Genomic DNA, 19,910 nt, shown 5'->3' with positions numbered 1-19,910 from the left:
CTTCTCACATTGAGCACAGAATCGCGTGTGCTGTGGTTGCAATGCCCTGTCGAGGTTCTGAGCCAAATACTTCTGCTTCAGAGTTTGGATGGAGAACTTGCAGAAACGGAAGGGATCTCATTTTAAGGGAGGCAAAAAGTGTGTCTGAACTGTTGGATACACAAAAGTCTCCTGGAAAGGCTGGTATTACAACAAATTCCTTTTTTTCATCCTGTTGGGGTTGGGGGGGGTGTCACTGTTTATATTTGGACCATGACACTCACTGCTCAGGGAAAGTGCCTGTCTGCAGGTCACTGTGGCTGTGGTTCTGAAAACGCTTTCTGTGGCCTTGGCCTCTTTTCTAAATGCCTGAGTCTCTAGTTAGACAAACACCCGACACCTCGAGTGCAGTGCTCCAGGGACGGTGAGAATCAGTGAAAACCAGCACAGTGTCTCAGTAAAGACTCAGGGATAAGAGTTCTGAAATATATTTTAAGAGAAATTTAAGGTCTATTTTAAATAACATTTACATACTACATATAATATAGAAAACAATCCACTAAGGCAAATGTGAAATTGCCTTCAATTACAGTCAGACAGCCCTCAGACTGATGTGAAAACAAAATATTTAAGCAACAGTGGGGCTGTTCACATATTTATTAGGAGCAAAGTAGGTGCCGTATATTCCTGAGCATGCCTGAGGCTGCAACAGGCTTTTTTTAGTTATGTATTTTATAAATGAACAGAAGTAATAATATGGTGTTCTGGAAGCAGGACAGCTACAGGGGCCATAAATTATCAGGAAGTATTGTCCATTCCATTGTCATGAAAAACCATTATCATGGTTGGCAAATATACATTGTCATGTAAATGTCCATTCCTGAGGGGCAGAAAAAAATACACACACACACACACAGTTCTTTGATACCTATGCTTGCTCGAAAGTCTTCTCCTCCAAAAACGACGGCATCTAGAAAAAGACCCACTTGAGGCCCAGTCTTTAGTGTTTCTTCACACACAGCCTGTAAAAGGGCAGAACAGAACCAAGTCTCACAGAAATGCATTCATGAGAGAGTGAAGCATGGTGTATGTCAGAAACAGAATCACCTGACTCTTAACACAGTTTAGCTGAAAGCAGTCCTGAAAGCGCAGCCCAAATTTATCCCTTTTGAAAGGTACTTAATATCATCCAAGATAAGTATATTGTACATATATGCTTTGCTTAATGGATTATATTCATATGGTTATCATGATTTATTAATATAGTTATAATGTTCAAATTGTAGCTTATCCAATTTCTAGAGAAACTTTGAATAAACTCATTTTGATTGTACTACCTTATTTATATTTTTCCAAAATTTGTTTTTGCTTTAAGAGACTCTCAATAAACATAAAACCATTCAGAGAGAAGCATGGAATTATAAAATCAAACTAATTGGATTATTTGCATTAGGATCAAGTAAATGGTCTCAGGATTAAAGACATATAATACAAAAACTTACAACTCCAGAGGGGAAAATAAAAATGCAACAAGTCATCCAAGATGTGTTAATAAAGCAACTTTGACATTTATATATGAAAGTCAAGATTAATGATACTTGTTGTAGACATAACTGTGCATCTTGAAAGGTGGAGATGTAACCTTTTAATATATGTGGGTGGGATAGAAATGAGGAACCGGTGGGGACCCTGTTGATTAATTTCAGGCATCGTGAGTGCTTCTAAGTACATTATGGAATAAAATGACGAAACGGCACTTAAAATTAAATCACTGTATGCATCTAGTTGCATCTAAGGGATGTGCTTTTGATTATTTTCTGAGGATTCTAGGGTGGGCTGGAAGAACTTGTGGTTAGTTGTGTAAACAAGCTGCTCAGGAGGCCAGGGCAGAAGCAGCTCCCCAAACAGCTGCACCCGGTCCTCCTGCACAGCCCCACACATCTCAGTTTCCTCACACATTCTCTCTCCAGTACAGTTCAGCCACCTTTTTTTTTCTTTGTTTTGAGTGATTTCTTTTCGCTTGCCCTTTGGGGGGGGAAAAAAAAGATAGGCTAGGAACTCTGAGAAGGGGGTGCTAGGTTGACGTTACAGGTCAGGTGGAATGAGGGGCTTTATTTTAGAAAACACTATAAATGCCCACTGATAAAGGGGATAAAATATGAGCTAGCTATGAATTTAAGAATTTAAGGCACGTAGTTTAATGCAGCCACACAATGGTTGAAAACACTTGGCTCAGCTAACTCTTCCAGAATGTATATTGGAAAATATTTTATGTTGTAATGGGGCAAATTGAAATAATATACTACAAATTATTTGTGTACATGAACTTACAAATAATAATTTTATCTGCTAGACATTATGGATAATGTTGTTACAGAGAGGCCAGAAGATTTCCTAATGAAAAAGCAATTGATAGAAAAGAACAACTCAAATTTAATTCACAAGGGTGACAAAATAAATTTTTGTGTACATTTAGTCTATAAATGTAATAATTCAAAGCATATATTTACACAGTGATTATTTAATTAAAATATTTCATTTAACTATTTTGGACTGGGAAGCTTTCCCTTTCTACTTAACCAATTTCTTTGTTTTCTAAGATGCTGACAACCTGGTTTTTGGACTATTACAGAGAACAAGTAGTGTTGTACATTTCCTTTGCTTATAAATATTTCTAGAAAAATATTTTAGGTAGATGTTAAAATTGAAAACAAATGTTCTCTTGAGGTGATAAAACTTATTAACCATATCACAGTTTTCTTACCTTAAAATTAAGCAAACCCATTGCAGTTTCCACAAAAGGGATTAAGTTCATTGGTTGTTGAAGTTTTCGGCCTTTTAAGTATAGTGAAAATTTGTCTGAAAACTAAAACCAAAAGTGTCATAGGTGATTAGTAGGGAAAAAATGTACAATCACTGAAATGTAGACATTTAAGTAGTATTTAAGTCTTTGACCTGAGGAAGTAATACCCTAGCCTCTTTCGTCCCACAAAAGAATTAAAAAAAAAAAAAAAGACAGACCAAAGAAAAAAGGTAACAAAGTTCCCACCAAACTAAACAGTAAAACCTCAAGCATTACAATTTTGTTCCCCAAAGGAGCAGTTTGAGGCCTCGGAGTTGGAACTGGAAGGAGAAATTCTCCAGTTTAAATGCTTCCCTGAAAACGTATTTACTCAAGACCTCTCAGCCTCACTTCCTTAAATGCAAATGGCAGGCCCTTAAAACAATGCAGTCTTGCTCTACCTGCCATCCTGTTTTTGTTTTGTGCCCAGCGCTGACATCAGTGTTCAGCGGCCTTCTATGCTGAATCCATATTATTTATTATAGCACCATTACCCTTTGTTCAGAAGGCTTTTCTTCATAATTTTTTAGCTTACCTAGGAAGACCTTAAAAAGGAAGTTTAATTCTTTGAAGACCAAAGCTCGCCAATTTTTTCCATGAGACCAGTTCACAGCTAGCTCTGTGCTGCCAGTGGGGTAGCCCAAATTCCAAAATCTATCATCTGGAAACATACAAAAGCTCTTGCACAGATTCCCCCCCACCCCCACCTTTCAAAAGGGGGAAAAACACACTCTAAATTGTAAATCTATTATGTCTATCTAGATCTAATAAGATGTGGGGAGACAGAAAAGAAATACAGGTATGATAAAGATATTTTTGTAAATAAAGATGAAAACATATATATCCATTTTAAATTTAAGGAATACTCAGCTATTAATGGATATCAAAGGAAAAGGGAATTTTAATCATCTCTCCATTCAGTCTCAGTTGGGTAAATCATATCTAAGAGATTTGCATAAATATAAACCATCAAAGACTTTTCATCTTCAAAGGGGGTTTCAAGACCCTATAAGCTTTGTACTGTAATCATCACAGGTCACCACCCTGCAGGAATAAGGCTGCTATGGCAACATAAAAAAACTAATGCTTAAGGCTTAGCATAATATTCTGACTAATAGAAAGGAAACTCATTTGAAAAGCTGGCAGCCTATTTACCAGAAGCGGGATTAGAGGTGTTATTTCCCCTTTTAGCTGCCCCTCCTCGCCTGTGCACGCCCCCCCCCCAAAAAAAAATCTAATCACTGGGATCTTTAAAAAGCTTTTGAGCAATTTGCAGTAACTTTACAATTAGGCTAAAATAAATCACAGCTTTCAGTAATGAAGAATTATTCCCAGTTGCTCCCACTGCCCCCCCCCACCCCGTACAGCATCATCATCACCTCCTCAGCAACTTTTCAGGGGGAGAAATAACTCCACCAAAATAGCAGGAATGAGGAGGCTATGGTATAAGGGGACAAAATGCACAGTATTTGATGTAAATGAAAATAAAACATGATTTTGCCTCATGTAAGTTAGAAAAACGGCAGTGAAATATTAGTGATTTCGTTGTCAAATGTGTAGTAGGGCATTTTTTCCCCTCATTTAAAAAAAAAAAGAAAACTTGTGAAGTTACTTGCCCCATTCTTTGCAATAATAGTTATAACTACAAAAATCAAAAAGTTTAAAACTAGGTAAACGCCATACAATAGAGTCTCTGTTCTTAGTGAGAAAAACCTCTGATGCCTTTTGTTTTTAAGCCAATAGAGGCATTTAAAAATTAAATATTCTAGCCCATCCTCCTCCTCCTCCTCCTCCTCCCCCTCTTTCTTAAAAAATTGCATTAAGTACTAACACAAAAGGTAACTAGTGGAGAAGTTTCAATTAATTTTTTCAAAAGGAGACGATTAAATGTTTCCGGCCTGGTAAAGTGTTCATTTCAGCGAGGTGGAGGGGCTGGGGTGTGGGGGGAGGAGAGAAGGGGGGGAAATCACAAAGAGAGTGGGGAGGAGACAAAGTCGCAGGGCTCAGCAATGCCTTCAATTCCAGTGCACACCCGATAGTGTGCTGGAAGAATGCACACTGTTCGGGATTTGTGGGAGAATTGTCCCATGACAAAGGAGGCAGAGTTACGCTTGTTATAGTCCAATAAGCCGTGCCAGTCAAACAAGAACCCACACTAGCGACAAAAGGCGAGCAAGAGATTCTCACACAAAAGAAAACAAGTAAGCCCATCTTTCAGTTGTGCATCGGGCTCTGGGCTTTATGCTTCGCATAAATACAAACGGAGAGGGAAAAATAAACAGCCAAAAAGACTTCTGTTAACTAGAAGTCCTATTTAGATTTCAGTAGGTTTCTCACATCCAGGGATTTCAAACAGCAAACAGAAGCCGTAGCGGAGGGTTGGGTGGGTCCCCCTAGCCCCCATCTTAAATTCAGGGTAATAACGGTGATAAATAGGCATTAACTATGAAACCAAAAGAGAACAGTGACTCCAGAGTCCATTTCAATCAACTTAAGACATATCTGAATGGGGTCAAAGCCCTCCAGGATATTAACATAATCTAACCAGTATCTCCCAGCTTCTCAGGGTAACCTTGGAGAGAAGAACTCCAGTTTAGTAAGTAAATATTGGGCCTTGAATCCGGGCCTTAAAGAAGAATCCAACACAGAGCTGTCTCAAAGAAATAGAATGGCAGCTACATATATAATCTTAAAATTTTTAGTAGCTACATTAAAAGAGTGAAATGAGACAGGTGAATTTAATTTTAATAATCTCTTGTATTCAACCCAATAGATCCAAATTATTATCGTTGCAATGTGTAATCAATATAAAAATTATTGAGATATTTTACATTGTTTTTTTTTTTTTTTTCTGGGTGTAGGGGTTCCAAGTCTTCAAGATCAGGTATGTATTTGGTATTTGCAGCACATCTCAATTTGCACTGGCCACATTTCAAATGCTCAGTAGCCACACATGGCAGTGGCCATGGCACCGGGCTGCACCGACCCATCATATCCGGATGCATTAAAAAGGTGAGCAGTTTCTTCAGGTGTTACAACCTCTTAGCGTATCGCCGTGGTTGCACCCACAGCCTTTGAGATAATTCTAGAAGTGGCTTCAAAACCACCACCGCCCGCTCACCCTGACCACAGATACTTCCAGCATTCATATTTACAGCCTCTCTGCCCGGGAATAGTACAAGGAAACGCTATTTTATTCAAGAGATCTACAGGATAATAGCAACCCCCAAATAAAATCTAGCCCCCTCCTTCACAATTAAAACAATCATAGTATAATTAGGCTCCTTTCAGAAGTTTTCTTAAGTAATTTTACATGCCAACCACTTTACATTTCAGGTTTTTATTGGCTGAAAAGTCCGTCATGAAACACAAACACACCTGTCAGCAATTTAAAAAGGATGCACTAGAGAACTGTTCAGGAAATAATATCTGTGCTAATTAAAACCACTAGTTAAAAGCTTCCTGTTTATTCCTCTAGTCGCCCTTAGGAGTGACCTTTTCCTCCCCTTCTTTGGGTTCATTTTTTCATATGCAGCTAACATGCTCTCACTGCCTGTGATGATTTCAAATGAACAGCAGTAAGACCCCCTTACGTCACGGCTCTTCCAGGCAGAGGCCCTGGCTTAGGACCTGGCAGGGCAGAAGGAGGGATGAAATTCTCAGGCAATCTAGTTTCTAGGGATTGCTATGGGAGGGCTATTGAGGAGGCTATTCTGTCCAAACCACAAATCCAATTAGGAAGCAGACGCATCATTTCAGAAGTGGAGTTGTTCCATAGAACAGTCTGGGCAAAGCCAGATCCTCCTTGTTGAAGGGAACGGTCTCTTGCACTCAATTCCTTTTTCTCAGTTCCTCTCCTTTCTGCTGTGTATGCATTTTCAAAACCTGTGGCACCCAAATCCCTTCTTTTTGCTACCCCTTAGGCGGTCCTGAGCCTTAAAGCAAAGCATTCACTACTCACCCACTGGATTTCTTCAGGACTTTCCACCTTTGGCAGCATGAGGCTGGAAGGAAGGACCCGGGATTGCAGAAGGGTCTCTAGGTCTTCTTCGGCCAGACCACTGGACACTGAGTTGACTCTCACACACTTTTCAGTTGGGCCCAGATCGAAGTCTTCAAGAGTTTTTACAATTCTCAGTCGAGCTTCATTCTATAAGTGTCCATAAAAATGTATCTCCTGAGTTTATTTTTATCACTGAGGGGAACACAATCGAATGGTCTAATGGAACTGTTATGTGGATTCAGAGTCCGAGCACCAATATATTTACATATTTCCTGTCCACCAAATAAATATTTGAAAGAACTCATCAAATCTGATAGGTGGTTGAGTTCTAGACTTCATTCGAGATGGCTATAACATAGCCGAGATCTGCTATAATGCATACTGGTGAACTTCTAAACAGTAGTGTCATCTTGCTCGTTAGCATTATATCCAAGGAATTATAAAATAATTAATTGGCAGTTTTTCATTGAATTGAGCATTAGCTAAGCATGGTTCTTTGTCCTCTGTCTGCATTTTCTCATTTAATAAACATAAGAAACTGTATAACATCTGGATCATGGCAGTCTTGTCTGTCAGCATATTCGCATCATAGAAAAAATAAGGTTTTGTTTTTCTTTTGCCACACATCATGCTTTTTTTACTCCTTTTTTTACTTTATTTTTTGCAACTGAGTTGAATCTTGACATTCAATTAAGAAGATGCTCACAGCCATCTGACACTGCATACTACAAAAAAGCTCCAACTTATTTAGGTAGAAGGTAATAACATCACCCCGAAATCCCGTCATGAAGTGGCTGACAAATCTATTTTTTTCTTTGATTTGACAGTCTTTGCTCCACAGTTAAGAAAAGCGGGAAGGTTGAAAGTCTGCTTCAGTATTTGAATTTGTCCCCAGGAAAACTGTATGAGGCCAGATCTGTTATTTATTGGCTTTGGGTTGGGGGTGATGAACTGGGGTGGGTGCAAGAAACGAGAACACTGAGGGGGTGAGGCTGGAGTCCAGAGAAAGAAAGCACTTGGGGTCATTACTTCCTGCCAATTTTAGTTTCCAAAAAAATTCCTCCAACTTGCCAACAGCCCTCAACAAATTCTCATTGTCAGAATGAACACTTATCAAAAGTAGTTTCATTTGGGAAGGGTTTTTATGATACTAATAAAACTTTAAAGCTTTTCAGTGCTGATGAATGTAGTTAAAAAAAAAAAAAGTCTTAGCCATATACAGCCATTAGAAAGACAATACTTATCTAGGAAAATAGCAAACCAAAGCAGAGACAAAAAAGAATTATTTAAGCCAATACTGAGTCTAAATCCAATCAACAGGACAACCCAGGACAGTAGATTTAAACCAGACGGATGTAGGTCTAAGACGGAGTGGAAGGAAGGCCCCCAAATGTGGTCTGAGTTAAACAGTGGTGAAACGGTAGCTTAGAGCTGTCAGGCCAGATGGAAACAGTACCTAGGACAGTTTAGGACAGCTCTGTGGAGCCCTGATTTACAGAGCTTCAACTGCCAATAATTAGGCCAAGCTTGGACAAAAGCAAGAGAGAGCTTATACTAGCTCAAGTCAGAGAGGATACAGCCAAAAATGCCTTGGTTTCAAATCATCCCTTTGGTTATTCCACAGATGTAAAATACAGCTACTTACTCTATCTGCGCTCTTGTTACAGCTACTAAATGTGAAAGTCCTGAAGGTGAAGGGCAGAAGTTAGCTCCAGATCATGGTTCTAAGGTTGTCTGGAGTTGCCAGGAGAATTGCTTCCAGGCCTTGGGCAGTGTGTGCATTTAGAGCCATGGCCGTGAGAGCCTAAATTGTGTTAGGCTCCGGGTAGCCTCTACAGCTACAAAAACCTGGGGACTGCTCCAGTTTGTAAACATTTCAACTTCTAGGTTACCTTTCAATAACAAGTCAGCCTTGCAAAGCGTCTGCTGGAACAGAGTGAATGGAAAATGAAAGGAACTCACTAGATCTTTTAGGCTGAACTGCATTTTATTTTATTTATTTTATTTATTTATTTATTTCTTTTTTTGAGACAAGAGTCTCACTCTGTTGCCCAGGCTAGAGTGAGTGCCGTGGCGTTAGCCTAGCTCACAGCAACCTCAAACTCCTGAGCTCAAGCGATCCTCCTGTCTCAGCCTCCTGAGTAGCTGGGACTACAGGCATGTGCCACCATGCCCGGCTAATTTTTTCTATATATATTTTTAGCTGTCCATATAATTTCTTTCTATTTTTAGTAGAGATGGGGTCTCGCTCTTGCTCAGGCTGGTCTCGAACTCCTGAGCTCAAATGATCCGCCCACCTCGGCCTCCCAGAGTGCTAGGATTACAGGCGTGAGCCACCGCGCCCGGCCCGAACTGCATTTTAAAACTGAAATTCTTTGAATCATCATCTCCATCCTCCACTTTAATCTGCATGTGCTCACCGACACAAGATCCCTGGCAATATCGACTTCCTGGGGGACCTGCGGCCTTCGGATTGCAAGATTGTTCTTTTTTTAAGCACCAATGGAGGCAAGAAAAGCTTTGTCTTTCTCTCCTGCACTCCTTTTAATAAAAGGATTTGTTCTGTAAAATTTGGATGCAGTCAAAAAGGTCGCACTCAAGGATCTACAAGGCCACATGTGGCCCGAAGGCCGCAGGTTCCCCACCTAACGTTAATTTTGGTGTTAAACAAAATCTGACCTCTAAGCTGTTTGGTTGTTTCCCTTGGATTTGAAGGGGACTGTTTGTTCAAAGCTCATGTTCTAAACCTGTTTGTGATTTTTATCTAAAGTCAGATTGCCATGGTTTCAGCACATTCCGGTTTACTTAGTAAAATTCAGCCCTTGTGAAATTGGCTGCAAATGAAGTACCTAATTCCAATTTTAGGCATAATCTGATTAGTACTTTTCATATTATAATAATGAGCAGTGAACACTCCGCATTATATTAGACTTTTTTTTTTTTTTTTTTTGGCTCAGAATGAAAACCAAGCTCTTTCCACTTCATCATTCTGTACCTTTCCAAAAAAAGATGATGGCTTTGGAGGTATATTGCCACACAGCACTCTTATTAACAGGCTGTTGCTTGTTATAATTTACATAAACTAAGTGTGCATCCCTCTGGTATGTATCCCAAAATATCCAACAACTTCGCTGAATTTACACTAACCAACAACCATGCTGATTTTTTTTTTCTTTTTGGTATTTTAAGGGTGAAATATGTTACTGTGCTAGCAAACACACCCATGCCATCTGTTGGGTTGGGAGGAAGGCAGTTTCTAAGAACAATTAAGTTTAGTTCTGGGTGTTAAGTTAGAAAGAGTCACAGTCCACCCAGTTGTGAAAAGAAACAAATTCTGTTCTCTCTCTCTCTGTGCAACACACATCTTACTGCCTGCTACCATCCCTCTCTCACCTCTCCCTCACCTCTGTCGGCTGGTCCCCTTCATGCTTTCCTTCTTTTTTTCTCTCTTTCTCTTTGGCTCCTGGCTGGCCCTGACCATCCTCCAATCTCCACCCTAGGTGGATTCGCAAGAGGCGGCCTGGCAGACACCGGTCTCTTGCAAGGGCCCTCAGAGTGAGCTGCTGTGGTTATTGGGAGGTAAGTGCTTCCTGGAGAAAGAAAAAGGAAATTAAAGTAAAAGAGGCCATTCAAAAAAGAGCTTTTTGAGGGCTCTTACATCCTGGGAGCAATACAGATTGTTCAAAATGAAGTTTAAAAGGGACCGTATTCTAAGTGTGTTAATGGCACAGGACAGCCTTGGTGAGCCATTCTCACTGCAGAATGAACTTGTCCCTCTAACATCTGACAAGCTGGAAAAGACTGAATAATGGAATTAAGTCCCTTATCAACAGTTAGATCTTTGGAGACTGACTACCACAGTTGTGCTCTGTGTCGTGTTTGATTCCAGAGGTGGGCTCTGCAGAGGTCATGGAGAAAGTTGGCACATATTGGAATCTTTGCAGGCCCCTGTTCTAAAAAATGGTGTTCCCAAAGTTCCTGCGTTCAATCGATATTTCGTGCCATGGGCTGCTCAGTGCAGTGGACCAGGGGCTAATAAACTTGTCCTTATCCATAAGCCAGCGTATTATGTGACTCTGTCTGGGCCAGGAACCAAGGCGTGCTATGATTTCAGAGACTGGATTCCTATCACCTGGGGAAGAGACATGCTCTGGTGACGTAAGAAAGCGGATAAATCAACCATCACCGAGACCTGCAGACTCCGAAATTAAAGGAGAAAATATGCGTGCAGTTGGTTCAATTGGCACCCATTAAAGCTAATAACTAATCATCCTCGCAAGTTTCTAGCTCAGAATGATCAAATCTGCAAAGAAAACAACATCCGTCCACTTTTACACTCCAGTGGAAGAGGTGGTCCCTCGCGGCAGGGCGGCACAGTCTCGCCATCTGGAGAATAAATCGAGTGTGAAGTACAGTATAGTTTGGGACCACGCTCCGTGGCGGCAGCTCAGCAGTCAGTTCATTAGTTCCAAACTTCCAGGGATTAGAGCGGCATCAATTCTACTGTCGGATAGGATGAGACAGACAGGATACGAGATTCAAGGAGGATTGTGACAACCAAGAGGAGCCCCTTGGGCTTATTTATAAAACCACAAAGTATAAACATACCCAAATAAGTGCCTTAAATAATAGCATTATCACAGTTTCATAACATCTGAATTATCACCTTCCCCTTCGCCTTCCACCCTCCCCCAAACCTTGAATGTTAATGTATAGTTGTTTTCAGAGGAAATCGCAGGCAACCCTGGGTGCAACAGGAGCAAGCTATGCGGCCACCCCGAGATTTGGTAATTAAGAAATAGGAAAGACTTTCTAGACTCCAGGGACATGCAAAACATTTGTGATTTTAAAAAAGTACAATTAATATTTTCATCCTACAAAAGGCAAATAGACATGCCACATAGTCAAAAACACTAGTAAAGTCTATCTTTTCTGAATTTGTCCCTCTCATCTCATTTCCATTTTCTCTGATTTGTAAAATGATGTCACAGGTGTGGAGGGGTCCAAATTTGGAGAAGGTCCCGAGATCAGCATCTCTAAAATCTTTTTGAAAATTTCAAGATCAAGTTTGGTTTAAAATAAAAAACGGAATGAATTGTTCCATTTAAGGATCTCCTTTTTTATATAACTTTTTATACATTTATATTAAAAAAAGCAGTGATTTTGACATAAAACATCATCGCTAGTCAATTATATTTGATTTTCTTATAAATGTGTAAAAATTCACTATAATAATGATCACAGAGACTGTTGTAGTGACTGCATTGGGAAAAAAAGCAAATGAATTCTCACTGATTATTACAACCTGGTAGTGTGTTTCATTAGGCAAGGTGATAGCGTTGAGTGTTCTAGCCCATTATTTTTTCCACATGAAAAAGAAGTCTTAGTTTGCCTGTTTTTGAAAAAAAGAAAATCTATAACAATATTGAACATACCATGTGTTAACTGGCTTAAAATTTCATGTGTTGATTTCATCTCACAAATTATTACATGCCAGGCCTCCTGTTTACTCTGAAAGTGTAGGTTTTGGGAGAGCAAAGTTTTTGATGTATTAACCATGAAAGATACATTAAAACACAGGTTTATAGTAAAATGCTAAATTGGCTTTCATTCAAAGGACTAAGAAGACTCAAGATGTATATGGATGGGTAGTTTATAATATATAATTGGTATTTCTGACCTTCAGAGATTTAAGTGCAAAAGAGAAAACCAAAAAACCAACTTTAAAATACAATAAATCTAGGGAAAGAATTTATTTTGAAGGTCTCTGAACAATTAAAAATATTTTTAAAAGACACTAGGGCAATGGCTTTGAGTCACAAAAGCCTATACATTTGTCAGAATTCATGAAATGCACACTTTAAATTTGTACATTTCACTGTATAAATTGCACCTTAAAAGCATGAAGAGAACTGTAAACAAATACTGAATTCTAGTCAATTATACGCATGCAGAAGTGTTTAAGGGGAAGCGCACTGCTGTCTGCAACTTACTTTGCAATGAATACCAAAAGTAAGATGAATGGATAGATGGACACAGGGACAGTTGGATGAATAGGCATGCATTAAGGCAGGCAGAGTAAACATTAATGGGAGAATACAGGAGGTCAGTAAATGTGTATTCACTGTACAATCTTTTGACTTTTCTGATGTTTGAAATTTTTGTAATGAAATTTGGGAAAAAATTTTAAGAAAGTTATCTCTAAATTGTTGATAATTTTTGGAGCGGATTGATGAGTATATGGGGTGGGTCTTTATACTATTCTCTTTTCATTTGTATGTGTTCAAATATTTCCACAATAAAAAGTTAAAAACTAGTTAGTGACTTAAACTTCACTTTACTTGTTATTTGTGGAAAATAATTTGGAGGAAGATCATTGTTAGGTTTGTGATTTTTTTTTTTGGTAACAGCTGTAATGAGATAAAATTCACATGACATATGATTCACCCATTTAAAGTGTACAATTCAACGGCCTGTTAGCACATCCTTACAGATGTACAACCATCACCACAATCCATTTTAGAATACATTTATCACTCCCAAAAGAAACCCTATGTTTCTTAGCAGTCACTCCCAATTCCTCCCAACCCCCCCCAGCCCTAGACAATCACTAGTCGCTTATTCTGGAATTTATAAATGGAACCATGCAATACGTAGTTTTCTGTGCCTGGCTTCTTTCACTTAGGATAATGTTTCAGGGTTCATTCACGTTGTAGCATGTATCTGTACTTACTTCCTTTTTATTGCCATATAATATTCCACTGTATGGATATATCACATTTTGTTTACTATCAGTTAATGGACATTTGGCTTGTTTCCACTTTTTGGCTACTATGACATCCATGTACAAGTTTCTGTGTGGACATATGATATATATGTTTTCATATCTCTTGGGTATACACTTAAGAGAAAGTGGAATTCCTGAGTCATATGGTAACTATGTGTTTAACCTTCTGAGGAACTGTCCACTGTTTTCCAAAGCAGCTGAGCCAGTTTACAGTTCCACCAGCAGTGTGTGCGGGTTAACTTGCTCCACGTCCTCATCCACACTTGATCACCATCTGCCTTCTCGATTATGGTCATCCCAGTGTGTGTGAAGTGGTCTCTCATTGTGGTTTTGGTTTGCATTTCCCTGATGACTAATGATGTTGAGCATCTTTTCGTGTGCTTATTGGCCGGTTTTGTATCTTCTTTGGTGAACTATCTATTCAAATCATTTGCCCATTTTAAAAAAATTAGAGTAAAATATAACATAAAAGTTTCCATCTTAACCATTCTTAAGTATACAATTCAGTGGCATTGATTACTTTCACAGTTTGTGCAACCATCACTACTATTTCCAAAATGTTTTATCACCCCAAACAGAAACTCGATAACATTAAGCAAAGACTCTCTCTTCTCCCATGCCCGCAGCTTGTGGCAACCTGTAATTTACTTTCTGTATTTATGAATTTGTCTATCCCAGACATTTCCTCTGGGTGAAATCATATAATATTTGTCCTTTGGCTCTGGCTTATTTCACTAAGGATAACAACATTTTAAGTTTCATTTATGTTGCAGCATGTATCCAAACTTCATTCCTTTTTCAAGGCTGAATAATATTCCATTGTATGTATGGACCTCATTTTGTTTATCCACACATCTAATCTTGGACACTTGAATTGTTTCCACACTGGGGTTATTGCTGCTGTTAATATGGCATACCGTTTCTCTTTGAGTCCCTCTTTTCAATTCTTTTGGGTATATACCTAGGAGTAGACTTGCTGGGTCATATGGTAATTCTATGTTTAGTTTTTTGAGGAACTGCCAAACTGCTGTCTACAATGGCTGCACCATTTTACCTTCCCACTAGTAAGGCACCAGGGTTTAGATTTCTCGACATCCTCAAAAACACTTGTTATTTTGTGTTTTATTTATTTATGTGCTTGTTCTTGATAACAGCCATCCTAGTGCTCTGTGAGATGGCATCTCACTGTGGTTTTGTTTTGCATTTCCCTGATGACTAATGATGCTGAGCATCTTTTTGTGTGCTTATTGGCCATCTGTATATCTTCATTGCAGAAATGTCTATTCAAGTCCTTTGCCCAGTTTTAAACAGGGTTGTTTGTCTTTTTGTCATTGAGTTCTGAGGGTTCCTTATATATTCTGGATATTAACTCCTTATCAGATATATGATTTGCAAACATTTTCTCCCATTCTGTAGTTGTCTTTTCACTTTCTTGATAGTGTCCTGTGAAGCACCTAAGTTATCATTTTACTAACGTCCAATTTATCTATTTTTCTCTTTTGTTACTTGTGCTTTTGTGATCATTTTAAGAACATATGTCTAATGCAAGGCCACAAGATTTATGCTTATGTCTTCCTCTAGGAGTTTAAGAGTTCTAGCTCTAACATTTAGGTCCTTTACATATTTTGAGTCTATATTTTTGTATATGGTATGAGGTAGGGAAGCTTGTGATATTTTTATTTTGTATTTTCATTCTTTTATTCTTTGGCAGAATACAATGAAAATTCCCTAGGAAGAGAAAACTCGAGGGGAAGGAAGGGGCTTACTTCCATCTGCCTCATCACCCAGCCCTGCCCTGGCCCCTGACCAGTGCTGGCCAGTGCTGACCAGTGCTGGCTTCCCTGCTGCCACAGCCTGTCCACCACTGTCCCCCTTCTCCTCTTTCCCTTGCCCTCTCCCTACCTCCTTGGACTTGGTCTGTCTTTGGGGGGGCCCTGACAGGTGTCCCCGACAGGTGTCCCCCTTGGCCTCCAAGGTGCTACAAACCCAAGCCCATGGGGCAAGGCGGAGCTAGTGCTGAGAAGATGCCCTGGTAGGTATGTGCTAGCTGTGCTCTTTACATTTCTGGTTAGCTTTATGATTCAGTGTGGCTCTGAAGGACACTTGGTACACAACTTTTTAAAAAGATGAATCTATCTACTAAAAACTTGCATTGCCTTTCTCAATACCCATAACAGCCATGCTCAGATTTGTCTATAGTTATGTTATCTGTTAGCTCACGGCTCTTCCCTCTCTTATTATTTTATTTTCTTTGTTTTCACAGCCTTAGAGGGGCAGTGTTATAACTTCTGGTTTCTAGCAGGGCGGTGGAGGCACAGGCAGCCGGGAGGTTTGCTCCAGGCAGGACAATCTGGGAGTAGAAGAACCACGTGCTTTAGAGGCTCTCTCCTGAGCGGGCCCTGGCCACGCCCACATGACGGGAAGGATCCAGAGGAAAACCTGAAAACACAATCACTCATCTAGTTGTCGTCTGTATTTAAGGCCAAATACTTGAAAACATTTAGATAATTAAGGGAATGTATCCTTTTCTTTAAGAATGTTTGTGATTCTGAAGAGAAAACTTCCTGAATACTGTGGCCAGATTCTGCCTGATGACCCTGGTCTGGTACAGTTAAAATGTTTTAACCAGAGGGATTAATCAAATGCTATCCACCACACCAGGTGCTGGGGACAGGTGTGGGGGGAGGGAAACGAGCTATAAATCACTCCCTGTTGTACTCCTTTGTCATCTAGTTGTGGTGATGAAAGGCCCATAGAAGGAGAAGAAGGTGACAGGTGGAGGCAGTGGAACAGTTACCAGGGACCCTGGGATGCAGAGGTGGGAGGCCGCACTGCAGGCCGAGATGGGCTGGGGGGATTTCAGTAGTGGGGAGCAGGAAGAGTGCAGAGGCAGGAATAGTGAGGGAATGAAAGGCAGACAGTCCCACGTGTGAGTCTAGGTCAGGAGGGTGCTTAAGCCTAGGGTGACAGAAAGGCAAGGGGATTCCCAAGGGGCAGGGGCGAGCCCATGAGGGAGCAATACGAGGGCAGAGGTTCCATTCCAGTGGGAAGCAAAGGTGATGGTGGGGCAGGCTGGGATTCGCCGCTCACTTCAGAAGTTATCTCCTAAGAGGCAGCCCTGAGCCCCTGACTGCATTTGGGGGGGATCCACCCCGCCCCTCCCCACAAAGTGGAGAAGGTCCCTGCTCAATCCCACCTGCCCAAGAGCTCCTTCCTTTGATGGTGGGAGGGCCTCTAGCTCCAAAGCTACCTGATTTTGTCTTTGCAATGGGTGTTTGCACATGGGTTTCTGATCTGGGGGACTCAGTCAAGGACACTGAGAGCCCTGGAAACCCCACAGCACAGTGGCACTCAGGACCCCCCTCAAGCACACCTTCTAATTGGTCTTGCTCTGCCCAGCCCGGGTGAGGACGGAGAAGGTGGCTCCCTTCCCCGACTGGTACAAAGTACAGCCCCGAGCAAAGCTGCCCTCTCCCTCTCAACTCGCTATATTTATGTTTCCCGACTTCTCTGGGTTAGAGGAGGTAATTAACTGTTTTGGTTTAAAAGCCCTCCTGCTGGGTTGCAGTCTGCGTGGGAGAATAAAAGTAAACAAGCAAAAGGGAACAGTGTCATCAAAGGACCTTGCACCTACCTTTCTTCATTATGAGGATGAAAACGTGCCATTTGCCACAGGTGCCACCGATCACCCATGCAGGGCAGGGTCTGCGGGCCTTTCACTCTTTTGAATGGTAAATCAAGAGCGATCCGCTCATGATTTAATGAGGCAGACTTGCCATGGTTCCAGATAGGAGTCAGATGACAGACGTGTCCCCTGCCCCCGGCCCGAGCAGTTTTAGAGTGATGCTCACAACCTATTCTGACTGACGACTTCCTCTAGTTCTCAAGCCGACCTGAGATATGTTTGCCCAAACCTGATCCAAATTGTCCCCTTAACCTAAATATCAAGAACCAATTTTTTAAAAAGCAAAAGGTTTCTTGACTTCTATGGAGGAAAGCGCTCGTTTCCCTGGCCATCACCAAATCTTGGAGGTGCGTTGGGCCTGCTTGTCCCTGAGGCTGCCCTAACGTGGCCGATGAACACGCTCGGCTGCGCCCACGTTGCTATGGGAGATTCCTATCTGTGTGCCAACTGCTTCTACAACACTTCTCCAAGGTGCTGACACAAAGAATCTTGTCTTCATAAGTAGGTGGCTATAAAAGTTTACAGACAGAAGTATAAATGTCTAACGACAAGGCACACACAGCCTTGCAATTAAACACACGGAGCTAACGCTAATGTCAGCTCGCTGCAGGTCCAAGTCTGTGACCTGTCCTCCTGAGGAAGCATTACCCTGTGTGGCAGAGCAGCCTCCCAAACGAGGATGCTTTAGAGTCGTAGCATGTTAATTAGTCCTCCCGGCAGCCACGAATGAAGAAGTCGGTAACACAATAAGCTATGTGTTGGCAGAAATAGAACACGAAGAAATATTTCTTGCAGGTACATGAAACTGGATCATTACTCTCACAAACTACTTTTAAGTAGGTGAGGCTTTAAAACTAAAAGGAATAAAAAACCTCTCCGTGCAATATTACCAGTTGATTCTACCTCTGTATGTTTTTATATCTGTAGCTCAAATATACACTCATGGCCTTATTTTATAGCAGCTAGTCATTTATTCATTTTTTATTTTTTTAATTTTACATTTTTTTTTTACCGGCGTGCCCCTGAAGAGGGGTACCCCTGAGGGGGTGGGCTCCACAGAGCATTTATTTATTTTTTAGAGATGTGGTCTCGCTATGTTGCCAGGCCAGAGTGCAGTGGCTGTCCACAGGCTGATCATAGCTCTCTGCAGCCTTAAACCCCTAGGATCAAGCCACCCTCCCGCCTCAGCCTCCCGAGTAGCTGGGACTACAGGTGCAAACCACCATGGCTGGCCCATTTATTTTTGGTTTTGTTTGTTTTGCTTCCTAATTATTTCCCAAAGAAAATCATAACTAAAAAAGGCTTTGTTTCTCTTAGGTGACAAATTTATGGGTATTAATATTTTAAAGGGTAGTACTTTTCCATTCTATTCTTTGTCTATTTTTTTTTTTCTTTTTTTCTCGTTCTGTTGTGCAGGCAGGAGTGTGGTGGCATCATCATAGCTCACTGCAGCCTTGAACTCCCAAGATCTAGTGATCCTCCCACCTCAGCCACCAGAGTACTTAAGACTACAGGTGTGCGCCACGGTCCCTGGCTAATTTTTTATTTTTTATAGAGATGAGGTCTTGCTATGTTGTCCAGGCTGATCTCGAACTCCTGGCCTCAAGCGATCCTCCCACCTTGCCCCCCAAAGGGCTGGGATTACAGGTGTGAGCCACTGTACCTGGCTTCTTTGTCAATTTTATTTTCTTCTAAAATCAACAAGGAAAAGAAAAGAAAAATAGAATGTGGAAAAACTGAAGAATGGAGGTGATGATGGCTACCAGGACACTGTATTCTGGGGGAAAAGGCAGATTGAGAGTTGCTTGTGAACTGAGGTTTGGTAACAGCACAGGGCCCTCATCAAGGGTCCAGCCGCATGGCCTCGAGGAGGTCTCTCTTTGCAGTCTGTTATGGTGTGTCACGTACATGCCTCTGGAGACACTCACTGCAGAGATGGTGGCAGAGCCCGTGTCATGTGACCTAGCTCACGAACACCGGGAGCTCCGGATCTTCTATAATTAAATGTTTTTCTCGAGCAATGCTAATACAACAATGCCGTGGCTGGCACCACACTTGATCTTCACCGCCGCTTTCCACCTTTTCCTCTTGCCAGCTCTTCACGTCGACTTTCTCGGCAGCTTCATTCCTTTACTGGTGCCAGGCAGGCGCACTGCGCAACCACTTGGGTTTTCTTCCCTCTTTTTGCTCCCAGTAAATTTTCATAAAGCATTTAACGTGAAAACAAGCAGGTTAATTTACTGTGCTGGTGAGCCAGGCGCCCTGCAACACTGCCATGTTTTGGCTTCTGAGTCAGAGGCCTCGGTCCCAGTGGCAAGGACTCTTGCCAGAGCCTTCCCTGTGCAGACACCAGGTGTGATTTAGCATAACAGATTGTGTGGACGCTCAACGGCTTCTATAAACCGTGCGTCAAAACGAAATTGTATCCTTCGTGCAAGATGAAGATGAAAGTCTCCTGGGCTAGAAGTTCTGCCAGGAAAGGCCTCTGGACACATAGGAAATGGGAAAATCACCCCGCCTTGCAACACACACCTGGTTTCGGGAACATTTAAGTTCTCCTTAACGATGTCAGTACCTTGTTAAAATCCTTTGTCATGTCACAATACTGTTTTAC

At 41.2% G+C, this 19,910-nt stretch overlaps 1 protein-coding gene across 3 annotated transcripts in view; it reads right to left on the bottom strand.

Moving 5' to 3' along the window:
* Positions 1-19,910, bottom strand: part of CLYBL (citramalyl-CoA lyase) — a 235,928-nt gene that overhangs the window by 24,579 nt on the left and 191,439 nt on the right. For all 3 annotated transcript variants that reach the window (XM_069467062.1, XM_069467061.1, XM_069467060.1), the window contains exons 3-5: positions 6,783-6,971; positions 2,744-2,845; positions 908-1,001 (exon numbers count right to left, since the gene is read on the bottom strand). In XM_069467062.1, coding sequence (XP_069323163.1) covers positions 908-1,001; positions 2,744-2,845; positions 6,783-6,971 — 385 coding nt within the window. The remainder of the gene's footprint in view (positions 1-907; positions 1,002-2,743; positions 2,846-6,782; positions 6,972-19,910) is intronic.

This window comes from Eulemur rufifrons, chromosome 4, assembly GCF_041146395.1.
Source record: "Eulemur rufifrons isolate Redbay chromosome 4, OSU_ERuf_1, whole genome shotgun sequence".
Lineage (NCBI taxonomy): Eukaryota > Metazoa > Chordata > Mammalia > Primates > Lemuridae > Eulemur > Eulemur rufifrons.
This window is presented reverse-complemented; position numbering and strand designations above follow the sequence as displayed.